Source organism: Diprion similis, chromosome 8, assembly GCF_021155765.1.
Source record: "Diprion similis isolate iyDipSimi1 chromosome 8, iyDipSimi1.1, whole genome shotgun sequence".
NCBI lineage: Eukaryota > Metazoa > Arthropoda > Insecta > Hymenoptera > Diprionidae > Diprion > Diprion similis.
In genome coordinates, this window is record NC_060112.1 from 24,680,221 (window position 1) to 24,700,057 (window position 19,837).

Genomic DNA, 19,837 nt, shown 5'->3' on the forward strand with positions numbered 1-19,837 from the left:
CCGATTACGTAATTCGTCGATGCGTGTACGACGTCCAGGACGATAAGAAGAGAGAGAAGAAGGAGGAGGAGGAGGAGAAGCACGTGCGAAAAGAAATCAAAACGAGATACAATCCCGTCAAACGTTGTGCCGTATAAATCATTTATTACAATTATTTCATTGGCCTCCCCCCCCCCCCCCCTCCCCCCACACACACAGTTCTTCGAAACTTTATACTTCAGGCGGCGAGGTGAAAATAACTTTCTGAATTGATGTGTCAACAGGTTTGTGAATTAATGCTAATTCATCTGAATTAATAAGGAACAACCGAATTGATTGAAAATTACTTAGAATTAATGAGAATCGACTGAAATAATGAGAATCAATTGAGAAAGAATTGAATTATAGAAAATTAAATCAAGTTAGTTTGAATCGGTTTGAATTCGTACCAGAATTATCTGTTGAGAGGAAAAAAAAAATTGAAATAATAAAAAAAAATTGAAGTTGAATTGGTCGACAAAATTTTTTTTTTCTCTACCTCATTTAAAATGAATTATTAGGAATTGGCTAGAAAAAAAAAAGAAAAAATTGATATTCATGAATTAAAATGACTTAGATTGAATTGAACAAATTTATCAGTATTATAAAAATTAATTTACAATAATAAAAAAAAAAAATCAAATTGAATTACATAAATTCATTTGAATTAATTGAAATGAAAAAATTATTGTGTCACTCAAATCTGAAGTTATTTCCCTCTCGAATGACAAACATAAATCGATTTTCGATTAAATGGATTATTTTTTCCAGATTTATTGAGTGTAGTCGATTATTTTTGGAACTCGATTAATTGACCGATTCGATTATTTTTCCTCACAATCCGTTTTTGCTCTTTACTCCCACGAACGACGCGATACAATATTAATTTATGTAATTGAAGTATCATTCATTATCATTGTCTCACTTACTGAGTACCTATTTGATGTAATAATTGAAAGGTAAATGAATATTTTCACCTGATATTGAAAAATATTTTTAATAAAACTATAAATTTGACAAAATACTCAAGTCAAGACTAGCTCTCGCGATAAAATTATTAAACGGTATAAATTTTCTGCTAATCAACCTGGTTAATGAGCATTATTTTATCAGTAGCTTTTCATCAAATTGTTATAAACATTTTTAACTCAAATCTCGACACCTCTAGGATATGAAAGGGAAAAAACTGACCGATTAAGATTCCACAATTACATTTGCTTGTTATTTTGAAACGTTTGAAAAAATATGAATTTCGACTCTTGAATAATAGTAAAAATCGTGCCAAAATTCAAATCCTGGGATTGATTTCTCAACCTAACCTAACCTAACCTAACCTCGAAGATTAATGAACACGCGAAGGATTATCAGTCGATGTTCCAAGAGGAGTTTCTTAATCCGTTCATCGCGATCTTTACTTCTCTATTATTTCTAACCATCTTTTTTACACACGTCGATCGTATTTTCACGATCGTATAAAACGTTGCAAGAGAGAAGTCAGATATTTTTTTTCTATTTTTTTATCACCCAATTCAGAATTTTGAAATTTTTAAACCCAAAATTATCTTTACTATCTAGAGTGGTGCATCATCGAATCGGTGAAACCGAACATTTACAAGTAAATTGACCCTTCTTTGACGCTTACGATTTGATACTGTGTTAATTTTGGGTTTGAAAAAAAAAAAAAAAAAAAAAAAAAAAGTAGAAAAATTCGGCCCACATTTTTCTTAACGGGGGGTGTTTTGTGTCGTTCACTGGATTACTTATCAAAAATCAAACAGTTCAATAAAAAAAATTCGAAAAACCATTCAAGTCACGTTTTTTACCGAGTAGAATGTTAGAAAAAAATATGAAATACAGGAAAAAAGTCGACGGTAGTAATTTTCTCTCGAGACTGTTTCAATGCTCAATTTTCTTTTGTTAATTATTATTATTATTATTTTTTTCTTTACGTCATTTTGCCTTTCATTACTCGACGATAATTGTTAACGGCAATCGAACGGCTCATGTTGTCCAGATTACCAGCTGTTATCAGGCCACGTTTTTGCTTATCCTCGAGTGTATGTATCAAGTTATTTTTACGTATAATAGGCACTGCTTTGTTCGAATGTGGGAGCAAAAAAAAAAAAAAAAAAAAAGAGGCAAAGTTGCCCGAACGAAGAAAGAATAAAAAAGGACACGATCGAGATGCGAGAAAGCGGAAAACGAGAGTGAAAAGTGGAAAAAGAAATAAACTCGTAACGCCTAACTAACCTCGGACTGTTCAAACGCTGCCAGCAGCTCAAAAAAAAATTTTTAAGAGGTCGCTCCAAACTTTAAAAAATGTCAAAAATCGTCGAAAAATTGAATTAAAAAAATTATATTTTCAGTATTTTGTTTGATTTTTAATTCATGTCGTGGTGTATTGTTATCGATTCTTTCTTACTAAATGAAAGAAAAAAAAATTTTGAAATTTCAATATGAATATTAAAAGGTCGCTCGAAAAGATCTAAAGAAATGCATTAAAAAATTGAAAAAAAATTATGAGTGACCTTTCAAAATTCAAATTTTGAACTGAAACTTTCGGAAACTTATTTTTTTTTTTTGTCTACATAAATTATACTGTACCGAGAAAAAAAATCGATTTTTGACGATTTCTAACGTTTTAAAAAACGTGGAGCGACCTCTTAATAATTTTTTTTTTGAACTATCCTTTGGAGCGGGCTCTTAAAACATCAAAAACTAACATTTTGTCACAAGAGACTCAAAAAAAAAAAAAAAAAAAAAATAGTCGATTTTTTTTGCGCCACCCTAATATTTATATAATATATATACACCATAAATGACTTTTGAAATGGACTTGATTTGTAGAGATTATTTTTACACTTGAACTGCGTTGCAATTAGCGATCGCTCAATTATATATTGATTTATACATTTATTTATCGATTTGATTTAATTTTAATTTCAATTTGAATATCAATAGTTCGTAAATCTTTTCTGTATTATTTAAATTTAAAATAAGTAACTTACAGGAGTTAATTATTTATATATTAGAGTCGAACACACGCATGTTTATACAACTGAATAGGATACAAGTATTTGATGCCTGATGGTCATTATTATATTACATGCCTATATTTGTTTCCGTCTATGCGATAATTATTATTAATTATCGTAATAATTTTTACGTCTTTTAATAATAATAATAATAATAATCTTGACTCGTCGTGGGAGTAAAATTGCGATACGGGCTTTCTATACTTAGAATTCATTTTTATGCTTTTTTAGATGCGTAGGTACACGAAAACGTACACCTACTGTACCTACACGTTGATGCATACAATAACGCGTATCTCGCCGTTGCGCCTACTTTAAACATGTAGATGAAACGACTCCTTCTATATACACGAAGCGTCATAAATATTGTATAAAAAGTATATTTCTTTAAAACGAGGAAAATTTTAAACCGAACGTTTACTTTTCAAACCGCCGCGCCGCTGCTGCTGCATCGTTTGTTATTTTCATGATACGAGTAACTTCGTGTAAATATTTTTGCACAATGTTTCAACAAAATATAATATACGAATATTGCACGTGTACACTCATACAATGTAATACACGTTCTACGCAGAGAAAGGAAGAAAGAGAGAAAGAGAGAGAGAAACACGAAAGTGAACGAAAGGGAACAAGAAAAAGTTTGTATCATATGATAAAGGAGAAAGAAAGCGGCGGCTTATTAATAATATCTCGTGTCTTACGGCCTTATCGGTTAAATTTCAAAAGCTATGCATTTTCATTAAACTTTTAAAAATAACTTCCTTGTAACCGGAATTCACGTATAATTATCGCGTTTATAGTAAATTTTAGTAAATTATTAATATTTATATTAATAATTCGACATAAATATATTAAAATTTTATAGTCTAAAAATTAAGGGAAACATTGCGAATATCGTCTGCGAATTTATTATCAATCAATAGACATATCGGAAGTAATTCAGCAGGTCGGAATTATATCTGAGGACTTATCAGCCTTTTTTTCATTACGAAAATGTAACGTTACCTCTATGAAAAGTTAATGTACTTTTCAACCGCGTTTAAATTACGTATGTATGCAATGAAATCGAAGTATGAATCGATGTTAAAAAATGTTACGTGAAAATGCTGTTTATATTTTTTTATATTTTTTCCATACGTTAATATAAAAAAGATTGGAATATCTATGATGTAGAAAAAATTTTCATCGCTAGTGATATAAAAAAAAAAATAGTGTCAAATTTGCAGGGAATAATTTTTTAAGTAAATTTTCTGACTCAACCATCTGGAATAGAATAAGTAAGAAAAAAATAAGACAACCGAGATCTAAGATCTATAATAACGAGCCTGATCTCAGATGAGAAAAAATAAGAAGGCGTATTAAGAAGTTTCAGTAATATAACAGGTATTATTACCAACCATTAGGCATGCGTGATGATCACGTATACACATATATGCATATGGATGTATACACAAATTAGGGAATTATTTAAATCACGAATATCACAGTTTGAACCGGTACTGTATTATCAAATTATCGGATCTATGATGAAGGTGTAGTAAAAACTGGCACATTTTATTCACTGCACACGCGGATAAGTATCAAAAACCGGTAATAATATACACGCATACAAGATAAAACTGAAAAAAATTATCAATTTTTATAAATGAACTAAAACGAAAAAAGACACACATTTCACAAATTAATTAATCTTATATGAAAGAGGCCTTATATATATGAGTAGGAGGAGCAGACGTCGTCTTCGTCTTCGTCACGCACGTGTCCGTTTTTTCGGTGATAAAAAATCGAAGGCGGAAACACGTGGTCATCGGCACGCGGCGAGGCGGGCGGCTCGAAATCGCGACGCGAACTGCTCGAGCCTCCGTCCACGCCGCCTTGCGCCGCGACGTCTACTGAAAAGCCGACTGGGTAGGTGGTGTAAAACAGCGAATGGCGTCTCTGTGTGGGTGTGTCGTTTGAGAAAACGACGCGATTCGATACCTACGATGCGCGAAACGCCGCGGCCTATCGAACACTCGATTCTGCCCACCGATGTCAGAGAAGAGCGGTTGAATCGATTCGAACGAATCTCTGCTTACCGCTTTTTTTTTTAATTTTTTTTTTTATACAGTTGAAAGACGAATATTCGTTGAATCGAAGGAAATGTTCTATTTGTTTATTAGTTTTGTTTTTTTTTAATGTATTTGAAACACACGGCTGGAAAGTACCGATTTTCGAAACATCCGGAGCGTGCGAAAAGTGAGAAATTTCTGAACAGTGCGGTAAAATGATTCCGGCGCATGCGCGCGCCTGGGATTCTAAATTTTACACACTTGGCGCGTGCGCAATTTCCGAGAATTTTATTTCACGTGCGAGTGAGATCAAACCAGTTTCCTGTTGCTGGTTATATTCGATACATGCGATAAAAGTTTCACAAGATTTGACGGTTATGTGGTGAGCCGACAGGGATCAGGAGCACATGGCAAAAACGTAAATATTTATTATTCTCAGGATCACGGACAAGAGCATGACGAAGACCCAGCGCCAGCCTGTCTTTTCTCTATTGTTCCTTCATGATCGATACGTGCATAAGAAAAGCACCAGTCATTCGCGAAAACGTCGTGGGAGTCCCGTACGTGGGAGGTCGATGTTTTCCTCAGTTTATGAGAGACGTCATCGTGACGTCAGAGCCCGGTTGTCGGCGCCATTTTATCGCCACATAACCTAAGTTTTTAATTTCAATTCAGGCAAATCGTGATTCTTGGGATTTCGAATTACTTGTATAACATAAATTGATGAAACGTAATCAGTATTGTACTTGTTTTATCATCTAAACGCGGAAAAACATGCTCAGGTCTCTCCCTGGTTGCATTATTTTAATTTTTTTCTACCAGATGACGCATTGTAAAGGGATAATAGTACCGATATTACACTCTATACCGATAAATAACGAACGTCAAGAAAAAAAAAACGGAAACAGAACGGTCCGATCCGAGTAAATTTTTCTCCATTATATTATGCGAATAAATTTTATAACACGAGTTAATTGTCATACAGGCATTAATCAAAAACCGAGAAAATTGTATTCTCGTTACAGGTACAAATAATATCAGGTGTCAATAAAAAATTTTTCGGTTTTTTCCGGCAAAATTATCAATTTTTATATTCTTCACAGGGAAAGTTTCAAGCGCCCGTTATATCGTAGACAAATTCACATTTCTATTGCAGATTCATTGAATTATCTACCGCATAATATCTATGGTAGTTTGAAATATCTTCAGCCTTTCTAAAATTTCATTTAAATTTCCTCTGCGCAATCTCAATTACTCGACATCACACGATCAGTGAATTATCGCCGTCGTTCTTACTTGAAGAAAATTTATCTATTTTCGTATTTACATGCACAAAATAAAATCATACCTATACTAATAGTTCAATTTCATTAAGACACGTATATCACATGCATCGAACAGTGTGAATTATACCGAATAACTTTCTTCACCCATTTTGGTCTTCAAAAAAAAAAAAAAAAAAAAAGGACGGGAAGTTGAAAAATCACTCACCGGATGATCAAATATCGATATTGAAATAAAGAGAGAGCAAGAATTTTGCCTGTTGCAAAGAATTTTCTTTGCTATATCTATATATTACCATTAAAATGAAATTTTTAACTCTGTCGAATTATATCTTATTTCTCTGCTAAAGTATGTAAAGAAGTAATTTACCTTCACTTTGCTAAAATCGGCACGTTTAGACTCGGGGTTCCGCTTTTTGGAACTTCTCGACAAATTGAATTGCAGAAAGAGAACACAGCACTGCACGAAATTTCGAAGGCTCCAACCGTAGGTGTCGGCAGTTGGACGTTAATCCTGGACCTACTTGTTGTCCTGCGAACCTGGAACTGTCGTTGGTCTTGGTTAGATTTTCGCGCCTCGAGAACGACGCTGTCGTCCCATCCTTCTTCGGTTATTGTGTAAAAGTACCCGCACGATAATAATATAACACAAAAACGAGTTGTTCGTCTCTTAATCCACCTGTGATCCTTAAACCCGGCGTGATATCCTAACGCGTTCTAATCTGTTTCGAAACAATAGCTGTTCATTTCGTATATTTACCTCTCCACAACGATCCCATAATTCTGACCTTCTCCAATTAAACTTTATTTGTTTCCAATAAATCGCACGACCATTTGGCCAACAAAAAAATATATATACATTTTTTTTTCTTTAGTTAGCGTGAAAGTATTGTTCAAGATGATGAGAAACTAATTCTGGTAAAGTTTGAGCTCTAAATATTAATATTAAGAGGTGCCTCATCGTGATTTTTGATTTCCCATTTAAATAAGACGGGAAATTTTTTTTTTATTATTTGGAATGTTGTTGCGTTTTAACAGATTGGCGTGTGGTAGACATCAATATATATTCTTGTAGGAAATTAAACGATCTACAAAAAAGGTCTGATGTGATTTTTCGCCAAGTCGACTCGTTTAAAAGTTATTCAAAGTTAAAGTTCAACCTCGAAAACATAAAAGCTCAAAAACATAAAACAATCATATTTTTTGTGAAGTTCATGTTCAGTTTGATGTTTTGAAAGGGAAAATCAGATTATTACTATTTCGTAAAAATTTTGATGTTTTAGCAAAGAACACTAAACGAACTTCATGAAAAATAATATGTTCTATGTTTTTGAGCCATTGTTTCGTGATAAAACATCAAAAAATTGTGAAAATTATCGTATACCATTTGAGGTTGAACTTTAACCTTGAACAACTTTTAAACGAGTCGACTTGGTGAAAAATCATATCAAACCTTTTTTGTAGATCGTTTAATTTCCTACAAAAATATGTATAAGCCGATTAAAAATTTTCATAACCGATTCGAAATAACTTTTAGCATGGATATAGAATTTTTATCAGTAATATTAGATGCAGTGAGTAATATTTATCAGCCGACATTGATCTCCTCTTATAGCTTTATCGTTAATATGCATTCAGCCTAAAAAAATTTACTTGTATCAAATGAAGACCTTATGAATAACGCATGTAATATTCATTAAGTCGAGACAAAATATCGTCAAGTTTTATTAAAATCGAGAAAAGGATCGTAAAACGATTGGAGATTCCTTTGCGTAATCCTTTGATCTAAATTTGATAACAATTCTAAAGCTTTTATGCAATCTCTGAAGTGCTTGTAAATCTTTCGAGTTTATATCGAATAATCCTTCATTCGTGTGTGTTGCGACATATTTCGAAACCTTCTGCAATCTCTGTATTAATAGTACATACATATGTATATTCGTTTTTATCATGAATTCTGTGGCTGTATTTTTCAGGGACGAATCGGGGCTCCGGAACGAAGAATTTTTAATTTCGGCGGCTCGAAATACGTTGAAACGTGAGGAAATCGTATAAAACATTATGCAAGTGTTTAAACACAAAAATGAAACGTTTTTATTGAAATGGAAATACGCTTCGAAGAAATGCTTCGCTACATAAAAACATGCATTTTCATTTCATTAAAGACACTTTAAGTTCAGAAATTTATCAACAATCGTATACAGAGAGAAAAAAAGTTGTTAAATCAACCGAATCTATTTAGTTGGCGAAAGAATTATTGCTTGAATTATTATTTTATGAAAATAAATATAACGTAATTAACATAGCAAATTTTAACAAGTCAAATCAACCAATCGAGTTGTTTGAACCTTTTTTGAAAATTTGATAGTTCCAAACAATATTTAGTTTTATCAAATCAACGATGTACGTATCAGTCGAAAGAACAAAAAAACAGTTTCCATGTAAACGGTTCAATGAATCTATAAACAATCAAGAATAGGTTAGTAAATTTAGCTACTTTCGAACATTTCATTGGTCGAAAAAAAAAAATTCACAATAGTTCAACGTGCGAAGCAACCAGGAAAATATATAGATAATGTATTCCAAGTTTTCAGCGTGTTGGACCAGATACATAAACGAAATATTTATGTCGAATAAATATTTTGTTTATCGGGAGCATTTCATTCGTTCACTGAACCAGTTTATCGGCTATTTCGCCGATGCTTTCAAATTGTTGAAATACTGATGATTTACAAAAGACTACAATTTTTATAAAAAATTAACAATTCTTTACGAAAAACTATGTATAGATATTTACAATTTTTTGAGAAATAATACGATATGTATAAATTTCTGTAAAAATTCGTGTAGTAGCAGAAATTTTCACCGGGGCTGAGCATTTGTTTATACAAACATTTTTGTGAGATTACTGTCAACAAATGAGTTTTCAATAAATTATTGAAGCGTTGAACTGAATTGAATGTTCAGTTGGTTGTACCTGGCTGTGAATTCTTCAACTAAATATTCAGTTCTGTTGACTGAGATTCTTCGAAACCTTCAGAATATGATCTTGAATTGATGAAACATTTGTTGAATCGAAAAGTAGGATATTCAGATTAACAAAATGATTTTCATGTTGACTAGATAAGACAGGTTGTTAAACTAAACATTTCATTGACTGTACATCCTCGTATTTGTATTGAATAATAATTTACTCAACAGAACAATTTTTCAATTAGTTAATAATAACTTCTAATAATTTCTTTCTGATTCAACAATTTATTTCTCTCCGTGTATAATGCTGTTTCCATACGCGAGTTTCTCTCATTTTTTATACATATTATTTTGAGCCACCAATGATCTGATAATAAAAAAATTTCTCATTAGTTCGTCGAAAGTGGTTACAAGCTCAATTTGTTTTACCAACTTAGCCTGCGTCTTTGAAAATTGAAAGAAAAAAAGGAGTCGAATCGAGTATTTATCTCCGAAAAGTTTTGCAACGATTTTCAACGCCCAACGAGAACTTCTTTACCGACTCTCGATCGGGCTCCGTAGATCCGCGAGCGGTAAATTCTGTCGGACAAAAGATGTCTCTGGAGGTATGGCGTCCGTAAGTGAATTCGAAAATAGATATTCAAACCGGCGCAAAAGCTGGATCAGCCGGAGAGTTTGGATCGTCTAAAATTACATCGCACGCTGCTGGCCGGGACAGCCGACAAGAGAGTCGAAAGGCCGTGTTCGAGAGAGTGTTTTAATTCAGAACGAATTACAACCACCTCCAGAAGTCGGTGAACAACGATAATATAATAAACAAGCTTTCGTTGGTATTTACCTGCAGCAAATCGCGCTCCGAAACAATTTAAAACAATATCCTCCTTCAGGTGAGACGAACAAGTATAAACGCGACTAACAATTCTCTGCAGGGTTGATTACTCTTGTCAATCGGTTGCAATAAGTATCATATACAGGGTGACTCGATTGAAACAGCGAGAATGGGAGGAGCTTAGTGATGTTAGTGATGTGAGGGTATTCAGTGGAAATGAAAAATAAAGTCACGATATAACAACAAGTGAGACATGACAACGAGACAAGACGAACCTAATTGATGACATTTTATGCTGACGTCTTTCCTCTATTGTCATATCTTCATTATTGCTTCTCATTCGCAGAGGTTACCTACATATAGATTTCGAACTTTACTTTGATCAACATCACTGAGCTCCTCCCATTCTCGCCGTTTCAATTGAGTCACCCTGTACATGCATGCCAAGAAAGGGTTTCACAGGGATTTACCCCGAGCTTGATTAATTTACTTGATTAATTTAATGCAGCCAAGACTAATCGTAAGTTACCGCTACCGGATGATCTATAGATCATCAGGGGGCAGATCGCGATGTCCTCAGAGGATCCGGACCCCTTCTACCGCGTCCGATGCTCCGCGGAAACTCTTCAGTCAGGAAGCAAAGGGTTTTTTCGCGAGTTCAGCGAGGCTGTCACGGAGGCTGCGGGTCCCACCTGGATCGCGAAGATATTCGGGAAGCTGGAGCGCGATGAGGACCGGATCAGGGCCGTCTTCACCGACCCAAAGGTGCGGGATACCGTCCTCGGGACCCTCGGACACGTCAAGGAACTCTACAGGGACAAGGACGCCGCCATTTCCCGGGCCAAGAGGCTCGAGGGCACGTTTTACGCTGCGGAGAAACACCACAACAGGGCCTTGCTTCTCCTCAGTCAAGCGGTCCTTAGGGCGCCTCTAAATCGTAGGGCTTAGTGATATTTCTAAGCATGACCAAAAGTTATTGATTTTCGTTTGAATTGATTTTTTTATCGCGATTAATCGAGTATAATCGATTATTTTTCGACATAATCAGTTATCGTTTACTGAAATTTACGAAATAATCGATTACCGATTAATCGAGTCGTGATCGATTATTTTTAACTAGCATGTTTTGATCTCCGTACCCGCTAACTGATTATCCGTTTTACATAAAAAAATGTATGCGAATGTACCTAGAAACAGAAATTATTTTTACTACAGTTATAGAAAAGATTTTGCAATCCTGCAAATGTTGGTTTTCTGAATTAGCGATTCCGCTTGTATTAGGTAAACCTTGCAAGTCCAATTGTGGCGACAAATTTTTTTCGTGTATCCGTATCAGCCCTAAACTTGCCGGTCCGGAATATTATTACTTGCGCACAGCCATTAGCGTGAAATTTTTCCAATTTTCAGGGGTCGATAAATCTGTCGATGGGGGATTCACCCTGGCTCTCGCCCTCCTCGCTAGAGCCGACGTTTTTCTTGCCCAGAGGAAGTATTCGTATGCTCTGGAGGATTGCAAGATGGCTGCTTCCGAAGGAGTTCCTGACTCTATGAGGTAGGTACTCTAATAATTTTGAACACATTGGCCACTTAATTTGGACCGGAAAATTCTCTTGACATTTTTCGTGTTCCCCGAACAAAGTTAAGTTTCTTCGCGACTCTTTGGAACCGTGGAAATGGACCAGCTCGGCGCCGAGCAGATAGGCAACCGGTGTTGCAATTGGCCGTCCCACCAACGTAATTGTAACTCTGATTGCCTATGTGCTCGGCGTCGAGCTGGTTCATTTCCATGTTTAGGCATGGTATGAGCACGATCATGTTTCTTAACAGTTTTGCAGTATTTTTATAAACTTTGAGTTTGAGTATTCAGTTCAGGAACAGAAGGTATGAAATTGCGAAGGCTGGTAGACATGAAATTTCCATTTACACCATACATATGAGGGGTTGAGAATGCAAGTGGTGTAGGTAAGTCATTTAGGACCTTAATTGAGCAACAGTAATTTTGCACTGTTATTGAGACATAGAAAAAAGTAAAATAGTGTAATATTCCTGACACTAGAATCACTAGTATTGACCTATTCTCAAATGCGAATTTTTTTGTTGTGAAAAATTAAGTTAATAAATTGATTTTAACCACTTGCATGACTCAACTTGTCATATTGTCACGTTGTTATTAATATCGTCAGAGTAAAGAAGAAAAACTTGAAAAATTATTATATGAACAGCTAATTCAAATTTTGAAAGTAATAATAGTAGAAAGAATATCTAAATATATAAGCATTACATATCAGATTTCTGCTAGTATTTGCTAAAATTCCCTTACATTCCGCGGTGTACCGAGTTTTCTAGACGGGTAGTCACTCTGGAATTTGCTATCCAATTCGTTCGCCTACGGTCCACTTCAAAAGTGAATTCTTCTTCAAATGCGACTTATTTTCAGCAAATTCGAAAACTACTGGAACGATTCATTTCGAATTGCAAACTAAAATAATAGAACGATGCCATGCTTATAAGTATAGTATATGTGGTTCACAGTTGTTGAAAAACTCAGTTTCTTTTCCGCAGATCACAACTTTACCGGAAGATGGGAGTCTGTCAGAGAAATATCGGCGAATCGGAGAAGGCGAGGGTGTGTCTCGAGCTCGCAGGGCGATTTTTGGGGCCGGAAGCAGTGATCGAGAGAGAGACATTACTGAAGGAAATCGACGCGCTTCGAAGTCCGGTTCAACTCCAGGAACCGAAACGCGAACGTGAGTAAGAATATTGCCATCGAAAACTGGGAAGCGGTATGGATACTCATTAATGTTGGTTTGATAAAAGCAAAAAATCTTCAGATTTTACACGGTTTTAAAAAAAATCCCCCGCCCCCCAGATGAGTTATTGTCGCGTTATTGCAGGCGATTTATGAGCCTTGTAATTGCGAACTTCATTGCGACATTTAGGGAAGAGATGTCTATTTTTCGAGGATTCCTATAAATAGTTGTATTATTTATTATGAATTTTTTTTCCTATTGTAATAAAACTGAGTGAATATTGTTAGTCATTATAATCACATAACGAAGGAAATTTTTTGTCTCACAATATCGAATCCTTGAGGTGGCCCTGGACCACATTTGCGAGTGTTTTAATCGAAGTTATAATGATCAGAAAAAGAAAATCCAGGCATATTTGTAAACAGAAAAATAGTCTCTATCATCTGAACTAAGGTAATTTTTTTTTCAATTCTAAAAAAATCGTGGCACGATACGGAGAACTTTTAAATTATTTGTTTTTCTGTAAAATTTATTTTTCCCCTATAAATCCTGATTTTTAAATTTATCCGTAAATGTTGCCCATGATCAGGACGATAGCAAGATGTGCTCTTAATAGGCCTAATTCTAATTTAATTCTTTGGGGGGGAAGAACTTTCGAAATTCAAGTATGACCTTTTATTGGATCACCCTACTATACATGTGTACATTATCATTGCAAGCGAGGACTCCCCAGCTGTCCGGAGGCCCGAATCCTTCGTATCCGAGACTGTCAAGGCTCGTGAAAATCGAGGAGACACCAACGGCCGGAAGGCACGCGGTGGCCGCTGAAGAAATTCACGTCGGCGAGACTTTGGCCACCGAAGCTCCTCTGGCCGCCTGTCTGGTTCCCGAAAACTACGGATCCCATTGCCAGAACTGCTTCGCAAGGTGAGAAGTTGGCGCCGGTTTCCGTTGGCGCGAAAATTAAACTGACAATGAGATTGGTTCTTTCGAGCTGCAGGTTGCGGGTTCCCGTCGGATGTCCAACCTGCAGTAGCGTCGCCTTCTGCGGTACGAAATGCCGGGACGAAGCCATGGCTACTTACCACAAATTCGAATGCAAGATCATCGCTCTGCTGATAGGTGAAATTGCCGTCGTCGACAAAACTCACTCGATTTTTAGGGGTTCTGCATAAATGGCGTCGCCACTCGGGAGGGGGGAGGGGGAGGGGGTACAGCTAAATGTGACGTGACATTACGAAATTTCAATTCAATATTCAGCCAAAAAATCATTAAAGTTTTAAAGTTCAAAGTTTTTAATGCTTTTTTCATGATTGATGGGAAGGGGAGCGGGGGTAGATGAAAATTTTGTGACGTCACCTTGGGGGGGAGGAAGGTGAAAAACGATGAATTTCATGGTGACGTTATTTGTACACTACTCCTTACCTTCGACTATTCACTATACCTGCAGGGTCTGGAATGAGCGTTCTCAGCACGGTAGCCTTTCGGATGATAACCCAAGAGGGAGTGAAAAAGTGTTTAGAGACGTACAACAGGGAGATGCAAGAGTCTACGGGGACAGCTGCGAAGCTGAGTAAATCTGCCAGGAGACGACAGAGGAAGAAGAAGCTGAAGGAAAACGGTATTAGCGGAACGGAGGACGAGCAGGATACGACGAGTGGTCCTGACAAGTCTGAGGCGGTCGTAGGATCGACGTATTCGCTGGTCACTCACGCGGATAAAAGACCAGCCGAAGACTTCTTGCACAGATCGTTGATGGCTGCTTTCCTTGTCAAGTGTCTTCAGAGAGTTGGCTTCTTCGAAAATCCATCGAAGATTAACGGTACGTTGCACGTAAGGGAATTGCAAACGTTTTCACTGTATTCTGTTTCTTTATTTATTTGTAAATTTGCAGAGCCACCGAGCAACGAAGAGACTGCGATAGGAGCTCTGCTTTTGCGATATTTGCAATTCCTGCAGTTCAACGCTCACGAAATATTCGAGACGCGTCTCGGTAACGAGCACCGGTTCCGAGGAAGCAAACAGCTCTATACAGGCGTTGCTATTTATCCCTCGGTCGCTCTGTTCAATCACGATTGTTATCCTGCCGTCACGAGGTGAGAACGCGATACGTAAACGTTGAAATAAAATCCACTATAAACGTTGTGCATCATTTTCGATTTCAACTTTCGACAAGGTACTTCGTCGGGAAGAATATCGTTATCAGAACTACGCGACCTCTGAAACCGGGGGAACCCGTCGCTGAGAATTATGGCCCTATTTTCACAAAGAGAACCCTCGTAGAGCGGCAGAGAGCCCTGGCATCAAGGTACTGGTTCAGGTGCCAGTGCACAGCTTGCAAGGAGGACTGGCAGACTTTCAAGACTTTGACAAACGATTCCACGCGATTGAGGTAAGTTAAAATACAATTTGTGGATGTTACTTGTATCAAAGTAGAATATCGTATTTCGATCGCTGTTCAGAAACAAAAAACTGTCGTGTTCACGGTGGAGGATCATGGCCGCCGTGACTCGGCTATTGACTCACCTCGCGACTTTGGACTCTAAATTCTCCCGATCAAGGCTCAAATTTGTCAAAATGCTAATGACAACGATTTACTTGTTGCCTGCAGAATCGAAAGACGCGTAGATGCTGTATCTTGTAATCGTTATACAGTTAGAAATTGCGGAGACAATTTTTTCGCCTGCAAAGTCACGACACCATTTTGTGAACATTCTTGACTTGACCTAACACGGAGTTTCAGGTGTCCAACGGAAGGTTGCAGCAGAGGTTTGGCGCAGCCACGAGACCCGAGCAAGCTGATAAAATGTCCAGGTTGTCAATCGAAGGTGAGCCTGGCGAAGCGTCTCGAGAGTTTACGGGAATGCGAGGCAAAATATACGAGAGGATTGGATACCATGGAAGCTGAGCGAGCCGACGAAGCAGTCGAAGAGCTAGCGCAGGCTATCGATGAGTTTCACCAGATCGCACTTCCACCTCACAGAGACACACATCTCGCACAAATCGGACTTGCCGCGTGCATGGCCGATTCCGGGAACACGTGGACACCTCCGAGTATGGAAAACAAGGTGTAATATGTTGTTGTAGGATTTTCATAATACTACGTTCGTAAAGTAACGACGTACGACTGCCGAGATTTTTTTTCTTTATATATAAACTGCATGTAAGATGAAAACTATAAAGGTGATCAGCAAAACGTGTTTCATCATTTCGAGAAAAGGACCAAAATTATTTTTCAATGTCTTCGAACCCTGATAATATATTCTACAGCAATACGATGTTTAATTTGTTACAAACAAGATTAAAAATAAAATTATCAGGCAGCAAGTACAGGGCCCGAAGCGGGACTAAAAACTGGAAACAGGAGAAAGCGAAGATGAGGATGGCACAGCGTCTTAATAACAGAGGGAGGTAAGCGACATGTGAAGAAAAATATTTCCAAACATTTCGTTTCTTTTTCGATTTTTTTTAATTGTTTATTTTTTATAATGCACATGTTTCGTGAAAAAATCAAATTTCATATATGAAATTAGCTTTAAGGGTTCAGGGGAAGGGGAAGTATAATTATGTTACGGTACAAAATTCAATGGGCAAACGGATATTAACAGCGACCGTTGGTTTAAATTCATTTCAATTCTTTATCATCATTATCATCATCGCCATCATTGTCATAAAACGGTACAATTTCCGTAGAAAAATGATTTAAGAAATTTTTTTGTTCAAAAAGTGAACGCTTTTGACTCAGTTTTACATTTTTTTCTCTTTCATTTTTTTGAAATTTTTTTGTTATTTTTTATTTATTTTTTTTATTTACGTTTCATTAGTTTTAAGTTTCAAGTTATCAAACTCAAATCTAACTAATTGACCGTTGCAGTATTATTGCAATCATTGTATATTGTATATGTATATATAGCATACATATTATACTCAATTTACGAAGATGTTTTTCGATTCAATTTTTCTTTTGGTTTTTTTTTTTCAAAAAACTTTTTTCGATCTTCTTTATCAGTTTATAGTCTTTAAAACGAATTCTCTTTGTTTCTGCAGTTGTTGACTTTCGTTCTTTTATGCATCAATTCATCTGTATATTTCTAACAGAATTGAAAATCAGCTATATATATTGAAAAGAATAAAAATGAGCTTGTACTTGCCGGAAAAAAAGAAAAAAAAAAAAATTTTCTTCTTGTCAAAAATATGTTCGCGAATTAATTTTCTTCCTTTTGTGTGTAGAAAATATATACGAATAATATCGCCAACGATTTTACTGTCATATTATTATACTCAAGTGTCGCGGGCAAGATTTATTGCTTTATCACTGACGCAATAAATTATCATGGCGTTGTAAAAAATAGAAAAAAAAAAACGAAAGAAAACTCAAAACTGCAAACACGGCGCGCTGATTAAAAATTTCCACCAGTATAATCTCGGTACTTAAAGTAATACACGACGCTATCGTTAAACGTGTACATTACAATTAGTTTTGTAACGTGGGAGGTTGATCTTAAGTTCTTTGTTTTTACACATTGTTATTATTATTATTATTATTATTATTATTATGTTGTTGTCTACCTATTTTCTTTCTTTTTTTCACCGGATTAGGAGTAGGATGGGTATGCCAGCGGATAATATCAACATGATTATACCTTATCCCAATTGTTATGTGTGTGTGTGTGTCTGTGTCTGTCTGTGCATGTTTGTTTCGTATCTTTTGCTTCTGTAGCAATTGTTTTTCATTTTCTTCTGCTTCAATTTCATTTAACATATGCATTGTTCTTTTTTGTATAGTCAGTTGAATACAATTGTACCAGAGAAAAAAAAAAATTTTTTTTGTCTCATTATCATTATTAGATATTATTATTGTTTTTTTTTTTCTTTCATGCAAGCTTCACCCTTACATACTTCTACGGTGCTCGGTGAACCTCGCGGTTACTCTTTCAAGTCTCTCTCTCTGTATTTCGCTATGCACGCATATTTTTCAAGCTTCATTACCCCATATATATATACCTACTAGCAGCGCCTACAATTAATCGTGCCTTCAAATATTAATGATGATAATAATAATAATTCAATCGGTAAAAATCGATTACGAGGTAAAATATTATAATCAATGAATCCGCGAGAAGCGCTCCTAGTTTTTAATGTCGAAGCTTTTTGGTAACCGCGGGTTCTTCATAACTCCAGCACTCTCTAGGTATTAACTTGGATTATTATTATTATTATTATTACGGTTTTTTTTTTTAATGATCATTTTTTTTCTCATTTTCTGTTTTTTTCCCCTCACATTTTTCATCACCTTATTATTATTATTCTTCTCATCTTCTTTTTCTTCTTCTTCTTCTCAATTTTCTTCATCTTCTCGCAAATAGTTATTAATACACAAACAAAGACATTATGCACATGACAAGGACTCAACGGGCTGTGTATATACCAAACGACGACACTAACACAAAACGTATCCTGTTTTTTTTTTGTTTTTATATATATATATATATATATACACACACATACATATGTATATATATATATTTATCTTTTGTGGGGGTATTTCCTCTTCTTTATCATGCGAACACAGCAGCGTGTGTTTTGACAATGAAACAATATTCGCATATGCTGAAATACGAAATGATTTTCTACAATGCGGATCGAACGAGATCGAACTTTTACAAACGGCGACTTTAAACTACGACAATGAATTTCATACGAAGAAAAAAAAAAAAAGTGCGAGGCAAATATAAAGCATTACATCCTGACGATACTTGATTTATCAAAGATTCTTCCGGCCAATAACTCATTTCTTTCTCTTATTTGAAATTATTTTGGTGATTGGTTGAAGTAGAGAATAACGAACACGTACGAGAACTTGATTGAAAAAAACAATATAAAATTACACACAATCTTACAATCGTCAGTAGAAATGATACATTTTATTGTTTTATCTTGTTTTCTTTTTTTTTTTATTATTATTATTACTTCATCGCAATGTATAAATAAAAATTTTCAAACAAATGAAATTTGGAAAAAAGAAGATAAAAGAGTGAAAAAAAAAATTCAAGTATACGTAATTGAAGGGTTTGATCCGGAAAAAAATCATGATGTAAATTCTTCCATTTTGCTTTCCTAAATACTTCTTTTTCACAATTATTTTTTAAACTCGTGCGCCTTTCGGTGTCAAGTTTTTGTATGCATAGATGTCAGTGATTATTATGTATACATAGAGGGAAAACGAAAAAAAAAAAAAAAAACTATATATATATATATAAAAAAAAAAAAAAAAAACCACTGGAATTTCATTTGCATTCGCTGATTAGTAATAAATTGTTACACATTTTCGAGTACAACCTACCAGATGTAATGATTATTATTATTATTATTATTATTACCGTAATTTGTTTTTTATTGCTGTAAAAAGTTGTAAAAACATGATTTAGCAGTTTTTTTTTTTTTTTTTTTTTTTTTTTTTATTGTTTACTTTTCAGGCAACAATCGCAAAGTTGAAAACTACGCATTTTGACGCAAGTGAAAGAAAAATTTTACTTCATTTACAACTCATCATCGTCACATTCATTGTTCGTAATAATTGTAGATATAAATGTGTGGAGTGTTAAGTGCGTGTGTTAAAATTAATAATTTTTGAACTTATCATTTCTTCTTCTAATTGTAACTGACCGATCCATCATCATCATCATCATCATCATCATCATCAGTGTTATATACCGTGTAGTATATAATAAACGTTGTGTGTTTCAAATCACAGAAAGAGGAAGGGGAGGAAGGGGGGGGGGGGGGCGGTTGGAGAGGGAAAAACTAATACGACAATTATTATCAAACTAATTCATTAGTCATATAAGTCACACGTAGAACTTGGTCCAATATGTCCGCAGAAAAAAAAAAGTAAAAA

At 35.4% G+C, this 19,837-nt stretch overlaps 2 protein-coding genes across 4 annotated transcripts in view; one reads left to right on the forward strand and one right to left on the reverse strand.

Moving 5' to 3' along the window:
• LOC124409755 (growth factor receptor-bound protein 14-like) overlaps positions 1-6,947 on the reverse strand; it is a 288,180-nt gene extending 281,233 nt beyond the window's left edge. For all 3 annotated transcript variants that reach the window (XM_046887582.1, XM_046887583.1, XM_046887581.1), the window contains exon 1: positions 6,758-6,947. The gene's annotated coding sequence lies outside the window, so the exon portion shown is untranslated. The remainder of the gene's footprint in view (positions 1-6,757) is intronic.
• A 3,760-nt stretch (positions 6,948-10,707) lies between these two features.
• LOC124409756 (SET and MYND domain-containing protein 4-like) lies at positions 10,708-16,086 on the forward strand. Its single transcript, XM_046887585.1, has 9 exons — positions 10,708-11,126; positions 11,597-11,741; positions 12,752-12,936; positions 13,659-13,866; positions 13,940-14,061; positions 14,390-14,761; positions 14,834-15,035; positions 15,116-15,331; positions 15,683-16,086. Exons 1-9 carry the CDS (start codon positions 10,760-10,762, stop codon positions 16,011-16,013), a joined length of 2,148 nt encoding a protein of 715 aa, XP_046743541.1. The 5' UTR covers positions 10,708-10,759; the 3' UTR covers positions 16,014-16,086.
• Positions 16,087-19,837: the final 3,751 nt, after the last annotated feature.